Below are 18,496 nucleotides of genomic sequence, written 5' to 3'. Positions count from 1 at the left end.
CATAAAAGGAAACCCTAGAGTCCTCCTGCCTTCACGTTTTCATATATCCCTCCCCAAAAAAACCACTCAGCAGAAATAACAGCCTCTTCATGAAACACCACCACTAGGCCTCACTGCCCTTCCTGGGTCTGAGGACTTGTGCCAGAGGGGTGTTTATACATAGCACAGGCCTAAATTGGGCTGGGATGAGAATGAGGGAAGATTCGAGGAGTGCTTGGGGGGGGGCGGGTTCCAGTTCCTTTCTCTTCCCCGGCCCACCCCTGCATTACTGCAACATTCAGACATTACGCCAAAACAAATGCAGAGATTTTGGGTGCCCTATAATTTTTTTTTAGCATCCAAACCTGACCTTCTTCCCTCGCCACAAACGCTCTCCAGCGAAACCTGCAGATTGTGGGTTTCTCCAGATTGTGTTAAGCTACCACTACCCCCCCCCACGCCCCTCCCTGACCTCCCAGAGATGATGGGCTCCCATGATTCCACCCCACACTCCCAATTTTCCTTTTTTTAAAAAAACCTCCATTCAGAGTTTTTTCACAAGTACATGGGGGGGGGGTTCCTCCCTCCCCCGCCTTTATGCACCCCTCCTTGCTCCAACCCGCTAGATCCTATGTTTCTCCCGCACAGCATCCCCCCACAAGGCTCTCTCCTCCCCACCCACCCTTTCTTGTGAGCAAATGGATTAACCTTGGGGTTAGCAGAGATCTGACCCAACTTTGATTAAAATGCCAAATATGAAGAGAGAGATTGGAAATGTGGCGTCTGTGCAGTTCTGAGTCTGTGCTTGGGGGGGGGGGCGAAAGCAGTAACTACTGGGGGGGCCCTGCTTTGGCCTCTTTGTGCCTCCCCACCCCCCATTCCAAAACAGCTCCTCTAAGAGGAACCAAACTCGCTACGTAATCCAGAGTTAGATGAACCCCCCCTTCCCCTTCAGCCTTTTGAGGTTCAGGGAGAGCTTTTCTACCCAGGACCCCCCAATCTTTCCTCCTTCACCCCACTAGTTCTTTTACCTCCCCCCCACAACATTTAGGGTAGGATCCTGGCCTGACACAACCTCTGTTTGTAGATCAGAATTTCTTCTCAAAGAACCCAAGAGTCCTGGGACCCGTAATCTCAAAGTATCTACAAGGGACAAGTTCACACTCCCCCCTTTCTCCACCCCCCAATAGCTGCCCCTGGGATTTTGCTCCCCTCCAACGTGCCTTTCCTGCTTCTCCTTGCCCTCTGGAACACATCCTCCGCAAGCTGCACCCCAACAAAGCCCCCCCCCCGCCGTCGCAGAGGACGAGCTGCCAGCCTCAGAAAAAGCCAAAATCCCACCTCTTCATCCCCCCCACTCAAGAATTTTGCAAAGAAGCATCTCAAAAAATATTTCTTCCACATGTGGTGTGAGACTCTCCCCCCCCATCGCGTCTTCCCTGCAAGGTCCTTCTTCATCTGCAGAATCCGCCTTCTCCCTTTCCAAGGGACTGAACCCCCCCCCCCCCACCAAATCCTCTATCCTCTCTCTCCACCCCATCCCCATTGGCAGCAGACACCACAGACGCCTCCCGTGGGGTGTCCTGCAAACGACTGCGACTCTGCCCCCCTCCTCATAATCTCAAGCAGAGAGTTCTCCTTAGTAACCCCACAGCACCCCCCCCCAGCAGTTTAAACTCCTTTAACCTTCCTCTGGGACAGGGGTGAGGTCCTATGCCAGACCACCAGCTCCCTTCATCCTGCCCCCCAGCCCTCTCCATGGATCCCCCCAGCCTAAAACCCCCGCTCCAGCCCCCCCTCTCGATATCCCATCCCCCATCAGAAAAAAGCCCCTACCTGTAGTTCATGCCCGTGGCCCGGCCTGTGGACTCCCTCAGCAGGAAGGCGATGTGGGGCAGGTTCTGCCCGGGCGCCCGCGGCCCCATGGCTAGCCGGGGTCCCTTGCCGGGGGGTTGGTACCCCCCATTGCCTTGCCCCCCGCTGCCCTGGCCCCGCGTCCCCCCGCCGCACAGCCGGTCATCGCTGCTCCGGCTCCGCAGGTTCTGCTCCGTGCAGGCGATGGAAACTTGCATGGCTCAGCCGGGGACCCCCCAACACCCAAAGGTGTGTCCCGTCCCCCCCACACAACGCACTTATGGGCTGTGGGCGCCTGGCAGCCTCCTTCCCTGTGGGGGGAGCTGCATGCAAAAAGGGGGAGGCAGGGACGTCTTTGACGGGAGGGGTGCTGAGATGGGGGGGGGACTGGCCAGGCTGCAGTGGGGGGCGAGGAAGAGGAGAGGGAGGGCACCCTCAGTACAGCTGCTGTCCGGGAAGCCGCTCCTCGCCCCGGTTTAGCTGGGCCTCATTTGCATGCCAGGCTCCTCCCCCGCCGGCCTTTTTTGTGGGGGGGGGGGAGGCGAGGGGACCCGCTGCGTTGGAGGAGGAGAGATGCTCGGGGATGCAGGCGAAGATGCAGGCAGAGGCGGAGATGGGGAAAGCATCCTCTGGACCGCCGCCTCCACTTCCTCCTCCTAAAGCTCTTAGGGAGAGGGAGGGGGGCAGCAGGACTCCTGGGCTCGCGGGGATTGGCGTATGTGACTGGGGGGGCGGAAGTTGGGGGGGGGGGTAGAGGGCGGAAAAACGAAAGACCACGACAGCTGCGGAAAGCTTTTAACGGGGACACGTGTTGCCCCCGCTGCTCTTAACCCCCCTATCTCTCTCTTGGCTCGGATAATCCACCCAAAGAGGAATGATGGATAAAGTTAAGAGCATCCATAAAAAAAGAAAAAAGGTGGGGGAGAGAAAGGATTTGGGGTAATAGCAGTTTAGGACTTTAAGCGTGGAGAGGTGGGAGGGAGGGTTGAGGGGAGCACTTCATGGGGGAGGGAGAAACAGCCACGCGGGTGGTCTGTATCAGTGGGGAGGGTGTGCAGTGGGGAACATGGAATAGGGGTGAGATGGGAGTAGAGGAATTGGGGGGCAAGGAAGAAGCCCCTCTCCCCAAGGGGAATGGGGGGGGGGAACTGGTGGTTCTGCAAGGCTCCCTTCTGGAGGCAAGTTGGAAGGGCAGCTGATCCTCCCCCCCCACACATTTGAACAATATTTTGGCACCAACTAAAGCAGCCCTCCTGGACTAGTAGCCACAGAGAGTCTCATCCCCCACGAGTTTGCCTAAGCCTCTTTGAAAGCCATCCAACTTGGCGACCATCACTCAGTCCTGTGCGAGAGCATTCCAAAGTTTAACAAGGGCTGTGTGAAGGACTTTTTTCTGACCTGAATATTCCAGTGTTCCGTGGGCGCCCATGAGAAAAGCTTTATTTCTCTTCACTCCCTTCACAATGCATAATGCTATGAATTTCCATCATGTCGCTTCTGGGGGCTCATGCAAACTTCCTTTTGTGGCATGTTTCCAGGCACAGACCCACGCTTTAAAGCTGTGTCCAAACCCTCTTTATTTGCCCCAGGTTTTTTTCTGGAGAAACCCCCACTATTTACTGCTGAATCAGAGCAAAGGGCAATCCGCAGAAGAAAACCCAAATTGCCGTTTGTTCCGATTCAGCGTTAAAGAGCAGGGTTTCCTGGGGAAAGCAGTGGCGTGTGCTCAGACATGGAGCTTTAAAGTGCAGACCTTTACTGAGAAAGTGTGGGGCACAAAGGAAGTGTGGATGAGCCCTTATTCACCTTTTCTCTAAACCTTTCCTCAGTTGCCCCATCCCCTTGCCCTTTTCTGAACCTTTTCCAGCTCAACAACATCCGCTTTGAGGCAAGGCGACCAGAACGGTATGCGGTATTCTGAGTGTGGTCGCACCATAAATTTGAAGAACCGCATTATGATTGTGGCAGCTTTATTTTCAAATTCCCATAGCCTGGAATTTGGATTTTCCCCACAGCTGCCACACCCTGCGTCAACACCTCCATCGAGCTGCCCGCTGTGCCCTCAAATTCTCATTCTGGACCCGGGTTGCTGGCCCAACTGTCAGGCAAAGTGCGGGAGCTGCCTCGGGTGGCAGACGTGAGACCAGGGTGAGCAGCATGCGCTGCCCTGCTTCTTCCTCTCAGGTGAGGCTACCCCATCACTAGTGTCAGAAGAAAGGTTCAACAGTTGGTGCTTCTCTATGTGGAAGGGGATTCGGGCGAATTATCCTCTGCCTCGGGCAACAAAATGGACATTTGATGCAGCTGAATGTTGGAAGATTCAGGACAGATAAAATAAGGTACTTCTTTGTAGCAAACTGTGGGAACTCCCTGCCACAGGAGGGAGTGAGGCCGCTCCTTGGATGGATTTAAAAGAGGAGCAGACCAATTATTGGAGGCTAAGGCTATCAATGGGATGCGGGTGGTGCTGTGGGTTAAACTGCAGAGCCTAGGGCTTGTGGATCAGAAGGTCAGTGGTTCAAATCCACGCAATGGGGTGAGCTCCCATTGCTCAGTCCCTGCTCCTGCCAACCTAGCAGTTTGAAAGCACGTCAAAGTGCAAGTAGATCAATAGGTACCACTCCGGTGGGAAGGTAAACGGCGTTTTCATGCGCTGCTCTGGTTCGCCAGAAGCGGCTTAGTCATGCTGGCCACATGACCCAGAAGCTGTACGCCAGCTGCCTTGGCCAGTAAAGCGAGATGAGCACCACAACCCCAGAGTTGGCCATGACTGGACCTAAAGGTCAGGGGTCCCTTTACCTTTAAGGCTATCAATGGCTACTAGCTGAAATGCTTCTGTATAGCATCAGATGGAAACTGCAGGAGGGGAGAGAATGGTCTTTCACTCGGCCCTGCCTGAGGGTTCCCCACGATGAGCATCTGGTCGGCCACTGAGAGAACAGGATGCCCGACTGCATGGACCTGATCCTGCAGGGCTTTTCTTATGCCCTTGTTCATTTGGCCCAGCCTGATGCTGTCCAATGAGTTTTGTTTCTTTAAATGGAGTAGACCATGGGTAGGCAAACTAAGGCCTGGGGGCTAGATCCAGCCCAATCGCCTTCTAAATCCGGCCCGCAGACGGTCCGGGAATCAGTTTTTACATGAGTAGAATGTGTCCTTTTATTTAAAATGCATCTCTGGGTTATTTGTGGGGCATAGGAATTAGTTCATTCCCCCCCCCCCAAAAAAAATATTCTGGCCCCCCACAAGGTCTGAGGGACAGTGGACTGGCCCCCTGCTGAAAAAGTTTGCTGACCCCTGGAGTAGACCTTAACAAATACGGTTGAGGCAACCTTTGTCCGCAAATAGTTGGTTGGTTCCAAGGTGAAGTTATTAGGAATTTGCAACCAGCAACCCAGTTCAATTATTGGTGGAGCTGCATTAAGGGAAGGTATTGTCATACCTGCTTCCCACACAGAAGCTCCCAGGTTCACTCCCCGATGGCATTTCCCGGTAGGGCTGGGATAGCCTGAAACTCTGGAGAGCTGTTGCCAGTCCGTGTTGGCAACACTGAGCTAGATGGATCCCAGTGGTCTGACTCCACCCAATTTTTTGAATTGTTGTTATTATTATTAATTGAATTTGTTAGCTGCTTATCTTGGTCCAGGCAGCCCGAAGTGACTAACAACCAAACAGACGGAAAACCCCCTCCCACAGAGATGCATTAAAAACATTCCACACACTTCTAAAAGGGCACAGATGGTTAAAGGACAAAGGCCTTTCAAAAAAAGGAAAGAAGGAATGAAAAAAATACAAAATTTATATCCATAATGTAAGGTAATTGCTTTTGAATTCTGGTTGTGGAGGAGACTCTTGAGAGTCCCATGGACTGCAAGAAGATCAAACCTCTCCATTCTGAAGGAAATCAGACCTGAGTGCTCACTGGAAGGACAGATCCTGAAGCTGAGGCTCCAAGACTTTGGCCCCTCATGAGAAGAGAAGACTCCCTGGAAAAGACCCTGATGTTGGGAAAGGTGGAGGGCACAAGGAGAAGGGGACGGCGGAGGACGAGATGGTGGGACAGTGTTCTTGAAGCTACCAGCATGAGTTTGACCAAACTGCGGGAGGCACTGGAAGCCAGGAGTGCCTGGCGTGCTTGGGTCCAGGGGGTCACGAAGAGTTGGACACGACTAAACGACTAAACAACAACAAGGTAATTGCTAAAGTAATCAAAATCCCCAAAATTAAGTTATTGCGAGTTATCTGGTTCATTTCCTATCACTGGCTTGCTCAGTTGCAACATACGTCCAACCGGGAAATTTCCAAAGGTTCGTAATGTTTTAATCAAAATCATTGCTAGATATATGCTCCATGCAAATTCACTCACACACACAACAGAGGAAGTAACCTAACAGATCTGAGCTCCTCTAAAACCAATTTCCGCAAGTGCTTTCAATTATTATAAACGTACTAGATTCTGTTCCTATGTTCTGTTTGTCGGTAGGGACGTGGGGGGCACTGTGGTCTAAACCAACTGGAAGGTTGGAGGTCCGAATCCACTCTAAGGGGGTGAGCTCCCACTGCTCTGTCCCAGCTTCTGCCAACCTAGCTGTTCAAAAGCATACGAGTGCAAGTAGATAAATAGGGACCGCTGCAGTGGGAAGGTAAACGGCGTCCCTGTTGCAACAGAAGCGGTTTAGTCATGCTGGCCACATGACCCAGAAAGCTGTCTGTGGGCAAATGTCAGCTCCCTTGGCCAGAAAGCGAATGAGTGCCACACTCCATAGTCACCTTTGACGGGACTTAACTGTCCAGGGCTCCTTTACTTATGTTCTGTTTCCTATGTTCCTCCACCAGTTTGGCTGCTGCCATCCCTCGCTCCTCCTCTTTTGTGCCCAGTGGAGGCCAGAGATGAAAAAGTTGATCAGTTTTCCCTTTGGACCTCGCCACCACTGCCCACTTGCTCACATCAGCTGCTTGAAGCGGTTGCCTAACGATAGGGCCGGCCTGCATTAGAAGGACCAGCTGTGACAATGGCTCTATGTAGCTTATCTGAAGACACTGTTAATCACTCGTAAATATGTAGGGCCTTGATAAATGTCCTGCTTTTACATTAAGATAATTTAGTGCTAAGGGGTCGTCGTTTTTCCACAATCCATAAAAAAGGAAAGGAAAAAATAAACCAGGGGAGGTGTGTAATTAAAGCTTACCTCTCACCAACCCCTTAAGAGAACAGAAACTGACATTAAGGAAATGCACGAGAAAGCGTGGGATGCCATTTGCTTGACACAAGGTCGTCTAAACAACAGATCAGAACGGAAGTCCAATAAACAGCCAATCTCCTCTAACCCCACAGCAAAAATTGGTGAAAACAAGTCTGTTTGACCTTTGCCCCCAGCCTCCTTCTGCTCAGACCCGCTGGGTGGCTACACCCCCTCCTAAACAGCTGTGCTGTGTTCAACAATACTTGAACTCGCGCTCTCCACCCGAGGCCCATGATTCACCCAAGAAATGCAATGGTGGATTTTCAGAAAAAAGCGGCTGGCAGCTCAGCAGGTAGATCACCTGTTTTGTGTGCAGAAGGTCACAGGTTCTCAAGGTGGGGTTGGGAAACATCTGTTCCTGAAATCCTTGGAAGCTACCGCTGGCTTTGTCTGACTAGGTATAAACCAGCTTCCAGAATTTAGGAGGGAACCAATGAGCAGGAAGGCATATTCCTATCCCTGGCCACAATTCCAGTCTCATTTATTTACCGTATTTTTCGCTCTATAAGATGCACCAGACCACAAGACGCACCTAGTTTTTGGAGGAGGAAAACAAGAAAAAAAATATTCTGAATCTCAGAAGCCAGAACAGCAAGAGGGATCACTGCGCAGTGAAAGCAGCAATCCCTCTTGTTGTTCTGGCTTCTGTGATAGCTGAGCAGCCTGCATTCACTCCATAAGACGCACACACATTTTCCCTTACTTTTTAAGAGGGAAAAAGTGAGTCTTATAGAGCAAAAAATACAGTATTTATATCCCATCTCTAAAGAGCTCAAGGTGGCACACATTTAATCCCAACACCCCTGTGAGGTAGGCCAGCCTGAGAGGCAGTGACTGGCCCCCAGGCCACAACTCAGTGAGCTTCCCGGCCGAGCAGGAATTTGAACCATGGTCTCTCCCAGGTCCTGCTGTGACTCTCTAACCACTACACCACACTGTCCCTTGAATCCTGCACCCGGCTTCTTTTACCTGCATCCCACAGACGAGTCAGGCAGAGGGTCAATCCCGTGGCTGGCCAGGAAGGCACCCAGTCCACTGCCAGGGCTGCTGCAGCCTTGGGGGTGCGGAGGAGACGGGCTCTTCCTCTTCAGGCCGCCCCTCCCAGTCCGTGGTGGGGTGCGCCGCAGTGGGGTCCCAAAGGCGTCTGTGCCGTGCGGCTTGTAGGGGTACATGGTGCGGCGTCAGCGGGAGCAAGAGAGCGGCTGGTGGAAGGGCAGCCGTGTGGCTGAGTGACGCCCCTTGCCTTCAGATGGGGATAGACGTTCACCACCCACCTTCCTACGTCTTTTGGGAAAGGGGGGCAAACGAAGGCATGGAGGGGAAGGGCAAAGCCCCTGAGCATTCGTCACCTCTCAGTTGTGGAGATGCGAGGTGTCGGCTGAGGAAGCCGGAGGGAGAAGGAGCCAGGGTGGGTGGGAGCCGATGACAGCAGTGCGCAGATGTTATTTCAGGCCGTCTCAGGAGTGCTGTGTGCCCGGGCCTGGCAGTTACCCTCTGCTCTCTGAAGGGCAACGCCCAAGGTGTGAGCCCTTTCTGGGGAAACTCCAGCACTGTATGCAATTGGGTGGGGGGGACATGACAGGGCTTTTTGTGTGTGGAAAAAGTGCCGCCATCATCATATCCTGCCGAGATGAACCATCTGAGCCAGGGTGGCTCAGTGGTTAAAGCGTTGGATAAAGACCTGGGAGAGTTGTTGTTGTTGTTGTTGAGTCATTTAGTTGTGTCCAACTCTTTGTGACCCCCTGTACCAGAGCATGCCAGGCACTCCTGTCTTCCACTGCCTCCCGCAGTTTGGTCAGACTCATGTTTGTAGCTTTGAGAACACTGTCCCACCATCTCGCCCTGTCGTCCCCTTCTCCTTGTGCCCTCCATCCTTCCCAACATCAGGGTCTTTTCCCGGGAGTCTTCTCTTCTCATGATGTGGGCAAAGTCTTGGAGCCTCAGCTTCAGGATCTGTCCTTCCAGTGAGCACTCAGGGCTGATTTCCTTCAGAATGGAGAGGTTTGATCTTCTTGCAGTCCATGGGACTCTCAAGAGTCTCCTCCAGCACCAGAATTCAAAAGCATCCATTCTTCGGCGATCAGCCTTCTTTATGGTCCAGCTCTCACTTCCAGGGTTCAAATCCCCACCTTGCTATTAAGCTCGCTGGGTGTAACTTTGGGCCAGGCACTGCCCCCCCCCTCTGACCTGACCTTCCTCACAGGGGTGTTAAATGAGACAGGGGAGAACTGCGTATAAAACTTTGAGCTCCTTGGAAGTGGGGGAAAAGAAGGTAGGATGTAATCACAGTAAATAAATATATAAATAACTAACCAAGCCAGCTTCCTGGGCCATGTAGTAAATCGCCTGCAGCAGCTCACAAAACTCTGGTTAACGTGCCTGTCCATGCACACCTGAAAGAAGCAAGAAATTGCACTGACTAAAGCAACAAATTCTTCTTTCCTTGCCTCTGGTCACCTGCAGGCACTATCAGCTCACCGCAGGTGAAGAATGGCTATTGCCAAACTCTGGATTAGGAATCAAGACTTGCTGTTTCGATAGGAAGTCCTCTGGCTCAGGCTCTCCGCCCTCAAGAAAGAAGCCTGAATCGGATATTATGACATCTACATTTGCACAGTTTCCAAAAGACCTAGGGTGTGTGTAACTCCCTCGCTCCCTTAACTCACTGTCAGGGGAAAAAGCAGGGTATGAATAGATATATTATAATAAATATTAACCTGCTATCTGCTTTTTTAAGAATTCAGAGAGCTAGATCACAGGTGGATTTAACATTTTTGCACGCAGATTTAAGTGAGTTAGTATATACAAAGGGGGCCTCCCCCCTCTCTCTCCCCAAACGGGTAAAGCTTAATATATTTCATTAAGGGGCAATTTGTTCCCATCAAGGGTGAGTTGGCAGCTGGGAGGACTGGATGAAGTTTCCACAAGCTCGCCGCTGTGTTGAGGACATCCTGGGAGATGGGAGATGACACAGTCACCAAGATGCCTCATCGGAGCTGACACCAAAAGCTGGAAGCGGTGGGTGTGCTCACCCAGCCCAGCACGCCTGCCCCCTTCTCTTCCGCCCACCTCCAGGAGAATGACACAAAAATCAGATCTATGTAACACACATCTATGTAAGGGGGCCGCGCAGGGAGTGGCCGTGGTGCAAAGTCAGCCAAATTTGCTCAAAGGTTGACCCACAAGACAACGGCAAGCGCTCCACTTTGCAAAGTGTACGCCTCTCTCAGCTTCCCCAAAAATTCATGCGGGGGGGGGGAAGTTGATGTTGTTTAGTCGTTTAGTCGTGTCCGACTCTTCGTGACCCCCTGGACCAGAGCACACCAGGCCCTCCTGTCTTCCACTGCCTCCCGCAGTTTGGTCAAACTCATGCTGGTAGCTTCGAGAACACTGTCCCACCATCTCGCCTCTGTCGTCCCCTTCTCCTTGTGCCCTCCATCTTTCCCAACATCAGGGTCTTTTCCAGGGAGTCTTCTCTTCTCATGAGGTGGCCAAAGTATTGGAGCCTCAGCTTCAGGATCTGTCCTTCCAGTGAGCCCTCAGGGCTGATTTCCTTCAGAATGGAGAGGTTGGATCTTCTTGCAGTCCATGGGACTCTCAAGAGTCTCCTCCAGCACCAGAATTCAAAAGCATCCATTCTTTGGCGATCAGCCTTCTTTATGGTCCAGCTCTCACTTCCATACATCACTACTGGCAAAACCATAGCTTTTACTATATGGACCTTTGTAGGCAAGGTGATGTCTCTGCTTTTTAAGATGCTGTCTAGGTTTGTCATTGCATTTCTCCCAAGAAGCAGGCGTCTTTTAATTTTGTGGCTGCTGTCACCATCTGCAGTGATAATGGAGCCCAAGAAAGTAAAATCTCTCATTGCCTCCATTTCTTCCCCTTCTATTTGCCAGGAGGTGATGGGCCCAGAGGCCATGATCTTCGCTTTTTTGATGTTGAGCTTCAGACCATATTTTGCGCTCTCCTCTTTCACCCTCATTAAAAGGTTCTTTAATTCCTCCTCACTTTCTGCCATCAAGGTTGTGTCATCTACATATCTGTGGTTGTTGATATTTCTTCTGGCAATCTTAATTCCGGCTAGGGATTCATCCAGCCCACACACCTGCAATTGTCATGCATGGCAACCAACACCACCTTTCCCCAACCTGGTGCCCTCCAAATGTTTTGAACTCCAGTTCCCATCAGCTGCAGCCAGATGTGTTAGCCCAATCGCTGGTCGTGCAGAAATTGCAACTCAAGAATCCTGGACAGGCATTTTTTTCTATTTAAAAAACTTACTATGGAGAGTCCACCACCTTCGTTCTGCTGTTTTAATGGCTCTTACCATCAGAAAGTTCTTCCTAATGTTTAATCAGAATCTCCATTCTTGTAATTTGAATCCATTGGTACGGGTCCTACTCTCTGGACCAGCAGAAAACAAGGTCATGCCCTCCGAGTCTTCTCTTCTCTAGGCTGAACGTGCCCAACTCCCTTAACTGTTCCTCAAAAGGCACCTCGTTCCTCACAAAGCTTTGCAAGCCCTATATTGTATTGGTCACTCTCCACTGCTCTACCTTCTAGCTTGTCAATAGCCTTCTGAGTCTGTGGTGCCCAGGACTGGACACAGGATTCCAGATGGGGTTTGAGGCAGAACGGAGTAGTATAGTGGGTGGCGCTGTGGTGTAAATCACTGAGCCTCTTGGGCTTGCTGATCGGAAGGTCGGCGGTTCGAATCCCTGTGATGGAGTGAGCTCCCATTGCTCTGTCCCAGCTCCTGCCAACCTAGCAGTTTGAAAGCACACCAGTGCGAGTAGATGAATAGGTACCACTGCGGCGGGAAGGTAAATGGTGTTTCCGTGTGTTCTGGTTTCCGTCACGGTGTTCCGTTGCGCCGAAGTGGTCCTGCTGGCCACATAACCCTGAAAGCTGTCTGTGAACAAACGCTGGCTCCCTCGGCTTGAAAGTGAATGAGTGCCGCAACCCTATAGTCGCCTTGACTGGACTTAACCATCCAGGGGTCCTTTACACCTTTTACCTTTACCTGGCAACTTGCATTCGCCAGGAGCAATGCCTCAACACTTTCCACACGCTCTGCGTCAGGAAGATTTTGGGCATGGCATGGCAGGGCAGAGTCTCAAAGAAAGATGAGCTCTCCCAAGGCCACAATCCCAGCATCTTCACACTCCTGTCATGTCCACAGGATGGAAGAGGGCAGGAACTTTGAGAACATGCTCTACGGGGAGCTGGCTTCAAAAACCAGGTCTGCTGGCAGACCAACTGAGGTGAAATGGGAAGGCGCTGTCCCTTCCGCCAAAGCCTCATATCGTGCTTTGTTCAAAACAAACCCCAAACAATTCTTCCAGTGAGAGCAAAATAGCTACTACAGAGGCACCCACCAGGGAGCAGGAAATCACTAATTAAAAGGGCATTTCTTCTCCCCCCCTTTTAAAAAAAACCTTCTAAGTGAAGATTCCCAGTTGGTATTTGTATGGAAACACTATTGGTGTTTGTTTGTTTTAAAAAAGAATTGTTTTATATGTAAATGCATTTTTTTTAAAGAAAAGAAAAAATCCAATTGTTTTAACTCTCTCTGTATGTGGATACATGTGTGTTTATTGCATTGTAAATTGCTTCAAGTTGCCTCCTAGAAATTGATTCATAAATAAAATAGACAATTCAGTAATGCCGTGGATAGAATGGAAAGAAGCAAGGGCCCAGGGCCTCAAGAGTCCTTTTCCCTATATATATTGGACAAGCTGCCGCTGCAATCGCACTTTGAAAAATTCTCATTTTAATTTGGGCTCGGTTATTATCACTCTCTCTCTTTCTTTCCCCAGCCTCCCCCCCCCCCCCGGTTTTACTACTCATTTATCTTCATTCGATGTCATCTTTATATGGTTAGTGTTTGTATTGTTGTTAGCCAGTGGGGGCCCCTCCATCTGAAGGGGAAATAATATATCCACACAGAAAACACTGGAACAGACCGCTCTGGCAATTATGTCCTGGGGGGGGGGCAGTGACCAAATCTGGAGAAAAGAGGAAAACTTAAGACGAGCCCTTAAACTGGACCAGACCAAAGTGGGCCCATCTAGTCTGGCACCCTGTTCTCGCAGTGGTCAACCAGCTGCCCCAATGGGATAAGAGCAATTCCCTTTTAATTCCCAGTAACTGGTATCCAGACACATGCTGCCTTCTCCAGTGGAGGCAGAACCTAGCCATCGTGGCCAGTGGCCACTGAAAGCCTCCCTTATCCACGAATGTGTCTGTGGAGGTCAGGTGGGAATTACTATGAGGAATTATTAAATACGGAGCAAGCCATTGTGTCCGCGATGAAAGCATGGCGTTGACTGGGGTTTGATTCATTGACAATAATTTCTGCTCAAATCCCACAAGCCTCTCCATCTCTGCCCATTTTCTCTACTGTTCATTTTCTCTGCCTGACAGGTACGTATAAGCATTCTGAAACACAGACTGGTTGCTTCACCAGGCATCCTGAGCCATAAAGATAGTATGTAACTTTGATGTAGTTTAAAGATAGATCTTAAGGGCCAGGAAGAGAGTTCACAAGGAGATGGTAAATACTGCCATCTTTCCTCTCCTGTTTACTATTTTATTTACTCTGGTTTTTTTTAATAGATTTTATTAGAGTTTTAAAGGTTACAAAAGGAAAAATAGAAAAAGTTAAACAAACAGAACACAAAAAGAAACCAAAAAAAGAAAGAAAAAACACACAAATCCAACCTTTACATAACTTTCTTTCCTTGGCTTATTTCCTTGACCTCCTCACACCTCCCTTTTTTGTATTCTAGTTCAATTAGATATTTCAGCAAATCCTTTCCATCCTTGTTATTATCCTAAAAAAATTATCTTGATATACTATATTTTTACATTCTCCTCTTTCACTAATTACCAATCCATTTTTACTTAATCCTTTATAACGTTTCTGCTGAAACCACATAGCTTCATTCCAACATCCTTCTAACATTCCTTAATTTTACAATGTTTCTGTAGATAAACTTTAAATTTCTTCCAATCTTCTTCCACCGACTCTTCCCCTTGGTCTCGGATTCTGTCAGTCATTTCCGTCAGTTCCATGTAGTCCACCATATAGTTTGAGAAAACACAGCTTAAGAACTACTGCCCCATATCGCTGCTTAATGTGGATTATAAAATTTTTGCAAAAAAATATTTACTCTGAACTACATATGCATGCTCAAGTAGAAGAAGAAGAGGAGTTTGGATTTGATATCCCGCCTTTCACTCCCTTTAAGGAGTCTCAAAGCGGCTAACATTCTCCTTTCCCTTCCTCCCCCACAATAAACACTCTGTGAGGTGAGTGGGGCTGAGAGACTTCAGAGAAGCGTGACTAGCCCAAGGTCACCCAGCAGCTGCAGGTGGAGGAGTGGAGAATCGAACCCGGTTCCCCAGATTATGAGTCTACCGCTCTTAACCACTACACTACACTGGCTGGTGTAGGAAATAGTTTCTTTGTAGCTAAAAGAATTTCTTCTGATCTGACTTTGTCCCACATGGGGTTCTTTGAAATGCTCAGAGGAAATCTGATTGGTTCTTACGAACACTGTGTGAAAAGTTCTTTTGTGAATAAAATGACCTGGGCCAAGGGGTGGACGGAATGATTATTATTGGCACTGGTCAAGCCTCGTGGTGTATTCTATTAATCAGGGTCCAATCCTTCCTCTGCTTTGGGAACGCTACATGTGTCCAACCCTTTTTATAGCCACCCATGTTGGTGGCTGCTTACTGCATCTTGTGGCAGTGAGTTCCACAGTTTAACTATCTGCTGTGTGGGTTTTAATCACCTGGTTTTAATTCCCACCATTCAGCTTCCCACCACGTTCTAACCCTGAAAGGAGGAAAAACTCTCTATCTGCTTTCTCTGCACAATGCTGAATTTTAACACATCTGTATCCCTGTCCCTCTTTAGCCCGCTGGGTTTCTAAACTCAAAAGCTTCCACGGCCGTAACCTTTCCTGATAGGGGAGCTGATCCAGCCCTTTTGATTTGTTTTGGTTGCCCTTTTCTGCAACTTTCCTGGCGCTACAATATCCTTTTTGAAGCGTGGCCACCACTTCAGAAACCGTACACGGTGTTCCAAGTGTGATGGCACCACAGACTTCCGTAAAGGGACTGTAAGATTGGCAGTTTTATTTTTGATCGCTTTTTAAATCATCCTCAGCATAGAATCCAGCTTTTCCACAGCTGCCACACACTGGGGCTCTGCACACATTATTGCTGACTTCAGCAATAATGATGGTTTTTGAAGCTGAGCACACAACATTAGCCACAATCCATATCTATCCTGTAGTTTTTGAGATATAATGCTGTTTGATGCATTTCCCCTCTAACCGGCTCCTGCACGATTTGAAAATGCAAGCCATGTTTACGCTGAGGTGTGTACGCTAGGAACAGCACACGCTCAGATGCAAGGTCCGTTGGAGTTCAGCACAGGGAGACAAATCAGGTGATCTGCATTGGTGAATGCACCCCTACCCACTCTCTGGTGTGTAAAAAGGTAAAGGGACCCCTGACCATTAGGTCCAGTCGTGACCGACTCTGGGGTTGCAGCGCTCATCTCGCTTTATTGGCCGAGGGAGCCGGCGTACAGCTTCCGGGTCATGTGGCCAGCATGACTAAGCCGCTTCTGGCAAACCAGAGGAGCGCACGGAAACGCCGTTTACCTTCCCGCTGGAGTGGTACCTATTTATCCACTTGCACTTTGAAGTGCTTTCGAACTGCTAGGTTGGCAGGAGCAGGGACTGAGCAACGGGAGATCACCCTGTCGCAGGGATTCGAACCGCTGACCTTTTGATCGGCAAGCCCTAGGATCTGTGGTTTAACCCACAGTGCCACCCATGTCCCACCTCTGGTGTGTACAGCAATGCAAAAACCAAAACCAAAAAACAGCTTGAAATGCAATCGGGGGGAGGGGGGCGGAAGGGCAGATGACCAGCAATGTGTACATAGCCCTGGTCAATGCTTCAACTGAATTATCAATCGCGACAGTTGAACAGTGTGATGCCACAGCAAAAAAATTGCTAATGCAGTTCTAGGTTGCATCAACAGAAGTATAGTGTCCAGACCAGGGGTCCCCAAACTAAGGCCCGCAGGCCGGATAAGGCCCGAGGGACTCGTTTATCCGGCCCGCGGCGACCCCTGCTGCTGCCACCTGCTCTTACCGGTGCTGTGCTGCGTGGCTGCCCACTTCCGGGTCGGAGGAGCACCGGAAATAGCTTGTGCGCATGCGCAAGCATTAGTTCTGTTGCACATCCGGGTCAGAGGAGGCCTGTGCACATGCGCACAAGCTATTTCCAGTGCTCCTCCGACCCGGAAGTGCGCCGGAAATAGCGTGTGCGCACGCATATCATAGAATCATAGAGTTGGAAGAGACCACAAGGGCCATCGAGTCCAACCCCCTGCCAAGCAGGAAACACCATCAGAGCACTCCTGACATATGGTTGTCAAGCCTCTGCTTAAAGACCTCCAAAGAAGGAGACTCCACCACACTCCTTGGCAGCAAATTCCACTGTCAAACAGCTCTTACTGTCAGGAAGTTCTTCCTAATGTTTAGGTGGAATCTTCTTTCTTGTAGTTTGGAACCATTGCTCCGTGTCCACTTCTCTGGAGCAGCAGGAAACAACCTTTCTCCCTCCTCTATGTGACATCCTTTTATATATTTGAACATGGCTATCATATCACCCCTTAACCTCCTCTTCTCCAGGCTAAACATGCCCAGCTCCCTTAGCCGTTCCTCATAAGGCATCGTTTCCAGCCCTTGGACCATTTTGGTTGCCATCCTCTGGACACCTTCCAGTTTGTCCGTGTCCTTCTTGAACTGTGGTGCCCAGAACTGGACACAGTACTCCAGGTGAGGTCTGACCAGAGCAGAATACAGTGGCATATGGGCACGCGCTCTCCTGCCCTCCGGCCCACTGCACAATTGGCGCTGGAGACACTGGCCCGAGGCACAGTAAGTTTGCTGACCCCTGGTCCAGACCAAAGGAAGTAATGGTACTGCTCTATTCTGCCTTTGTCGGACCCCAAGGATATTGACAAGCTGCAACATCTGCAGAGGAGGGTGACCAAGATGATCAAAGGTCTGGAAACTATTCCAAGTTGCATCACTTTTCCCAAAGACCAAGGATCAAAGATTCAGAAGTCTCCAAGACCAGGCTGTGACTTAGGGTTTGGCACGACTCTGATGAATCTCAGATTTCACCAGGCTCATTCTTCGCACTCAACTCCCGCAAGAAAGGTAATTTGTGAAAGCACAGAGAGGAATGGCAGACAAAATTAATGGACTACGCAGAATTGGATAAGATGACAGGAAGGATTTGAAACCTGCGGGACCAGAGATTCACAGACAATTGGAAGAAATATACGAACTATTTGAAGAGCAACTGCAATCAACAAATTACGCTAGTAGGTCTACAAGAAGTTTTGTAAGGAGGAATATATGAAACAATGCAAAGAAGATAAAGAAAGGAGACGTTAGTTATGATATTTAAATGTAATAGTGAAAGTAAGAAATGTAAATTGAGTGGAAAAGATTGGAAAATTTTCAGATGTGATTGATGGAAGTAAAAAAAAAGTGTATAAGATGTAAAGTGAGTTTAATAATTGTTGAAAATGTTATGTTAAAAAACTAATAAAAATATTAAAAAAAAATTGTGAAAGCACAGTGTTTGCTAACGTAGTTTCCCCTCCCTCCCCAAATACTGAAAGCTAGGTACTTGCTAAATCAATCAATCAATCAATCAATCAATCAATCAATCAATCTGCATGTCTCTGAAGTATATTACAAGTGAGAAGGATGAAGTTTTCTAAAACCATTTGCCTCCGATGCTCAATAATAAATCCAGAAAGTTAGAAAAAATAAAAATGCAGCACAGCTTTAACTTCCGCCTGCTGCCTGGCATTCAGATATGGGGGGCGGGGGAAGGGCTTCTGGATTAAACAGCCGGTTACCACCGTAGCCCACAAGAATACATCATCACCATCAATTTACCCTCCTGACCTTCTTTTGAAGATGCTGAACAGACCAAGCTCCTTAAATCTCTTGCCCAGAAAGGGTCACTCCTTATTCCACCCTGTCCCAATCCCCGCCACACACAAAGCAGCCTTCTAAAAACGGACAGTGTTGAGAAGTCAAGCTGGAGAATGCCACTCAGAAGGGGCTCAGGAAGGCTCCCTTGACGTGGAGATGGCAAATCAAAGCGTGGCATCGGTGCTGCCAGGCTTCAGGAAGCACTTCAAGGCGGCCTCTGGATATCCAAGAGCCAACATCCTCCTCTCTCCTCACCAGGGACTAGATACATGAGGAATGGTGTCAAGGAGGAGACCCAGATGCCCTGGGCAGGAGGCCCTAGGCAGGTCTGCTGCGTGCTTAGGGAAAACACTTTGTTGTATAGAATTGG

The 18,496-nt window shown here is 49.5% G+C and overlaps 2 protein-coding genes across 5 annotated transcripts in view; one reads left to right on the top strand and one right to left on the bottom strand.

Annotated features, from left to right (window-relative positions):
• Positions 1 to 2,505, bottom strand: part of KCNAB3 (potassium voltage-gated channel subfamily A regulatory beta subunit 3) — a 34,068-nt gene extending 31,563 nt beyond the window's left edge. The window contains exon 1 of one of the 4 annotated variants that reach the window (XM_079952018.1): positions 1,816 to 2,505. In XM_079952018.1, the coding sequence (XP_079808144.1) occupies positions 1,816 to 2,051 (236 nt within the window). In that variant the 5' untranslated portion in view covers positions 2,052 to 2,505. The remainder of the gene's footprint in view (positions 1 to 1,815) is intronic. The other 3 variants (XM_079952019.1, XM_079952020.1, XM_079952021.1) reach the window with 3 other exon arrangements.
• GUCY2D (guanylate cyclase 2D, retinal) overlaps positions 1 to 18,496 on the top strand; it is a 135,971-nt gene that overhangs the window by 5,289 nt on the left and 112,186 nt on the right. The gene's annotated exons all lie outside the window — the stretch shown is intronic.

The sequence above is a fragment of the Podarcis cretensis genome, assembly GCF_951804945.1.
Source record: "Podarcis cretensis genome assembly, chromosome: 13".
NCBI lineage: Eukaryota > Metazoa > Chordata > Lepidosauria > Squamata > Lacertidae > Podarcis > Podarcis cretensis.
This window is presented reverse-complemented; position numbering and strand designations above follow the sequence as displayed.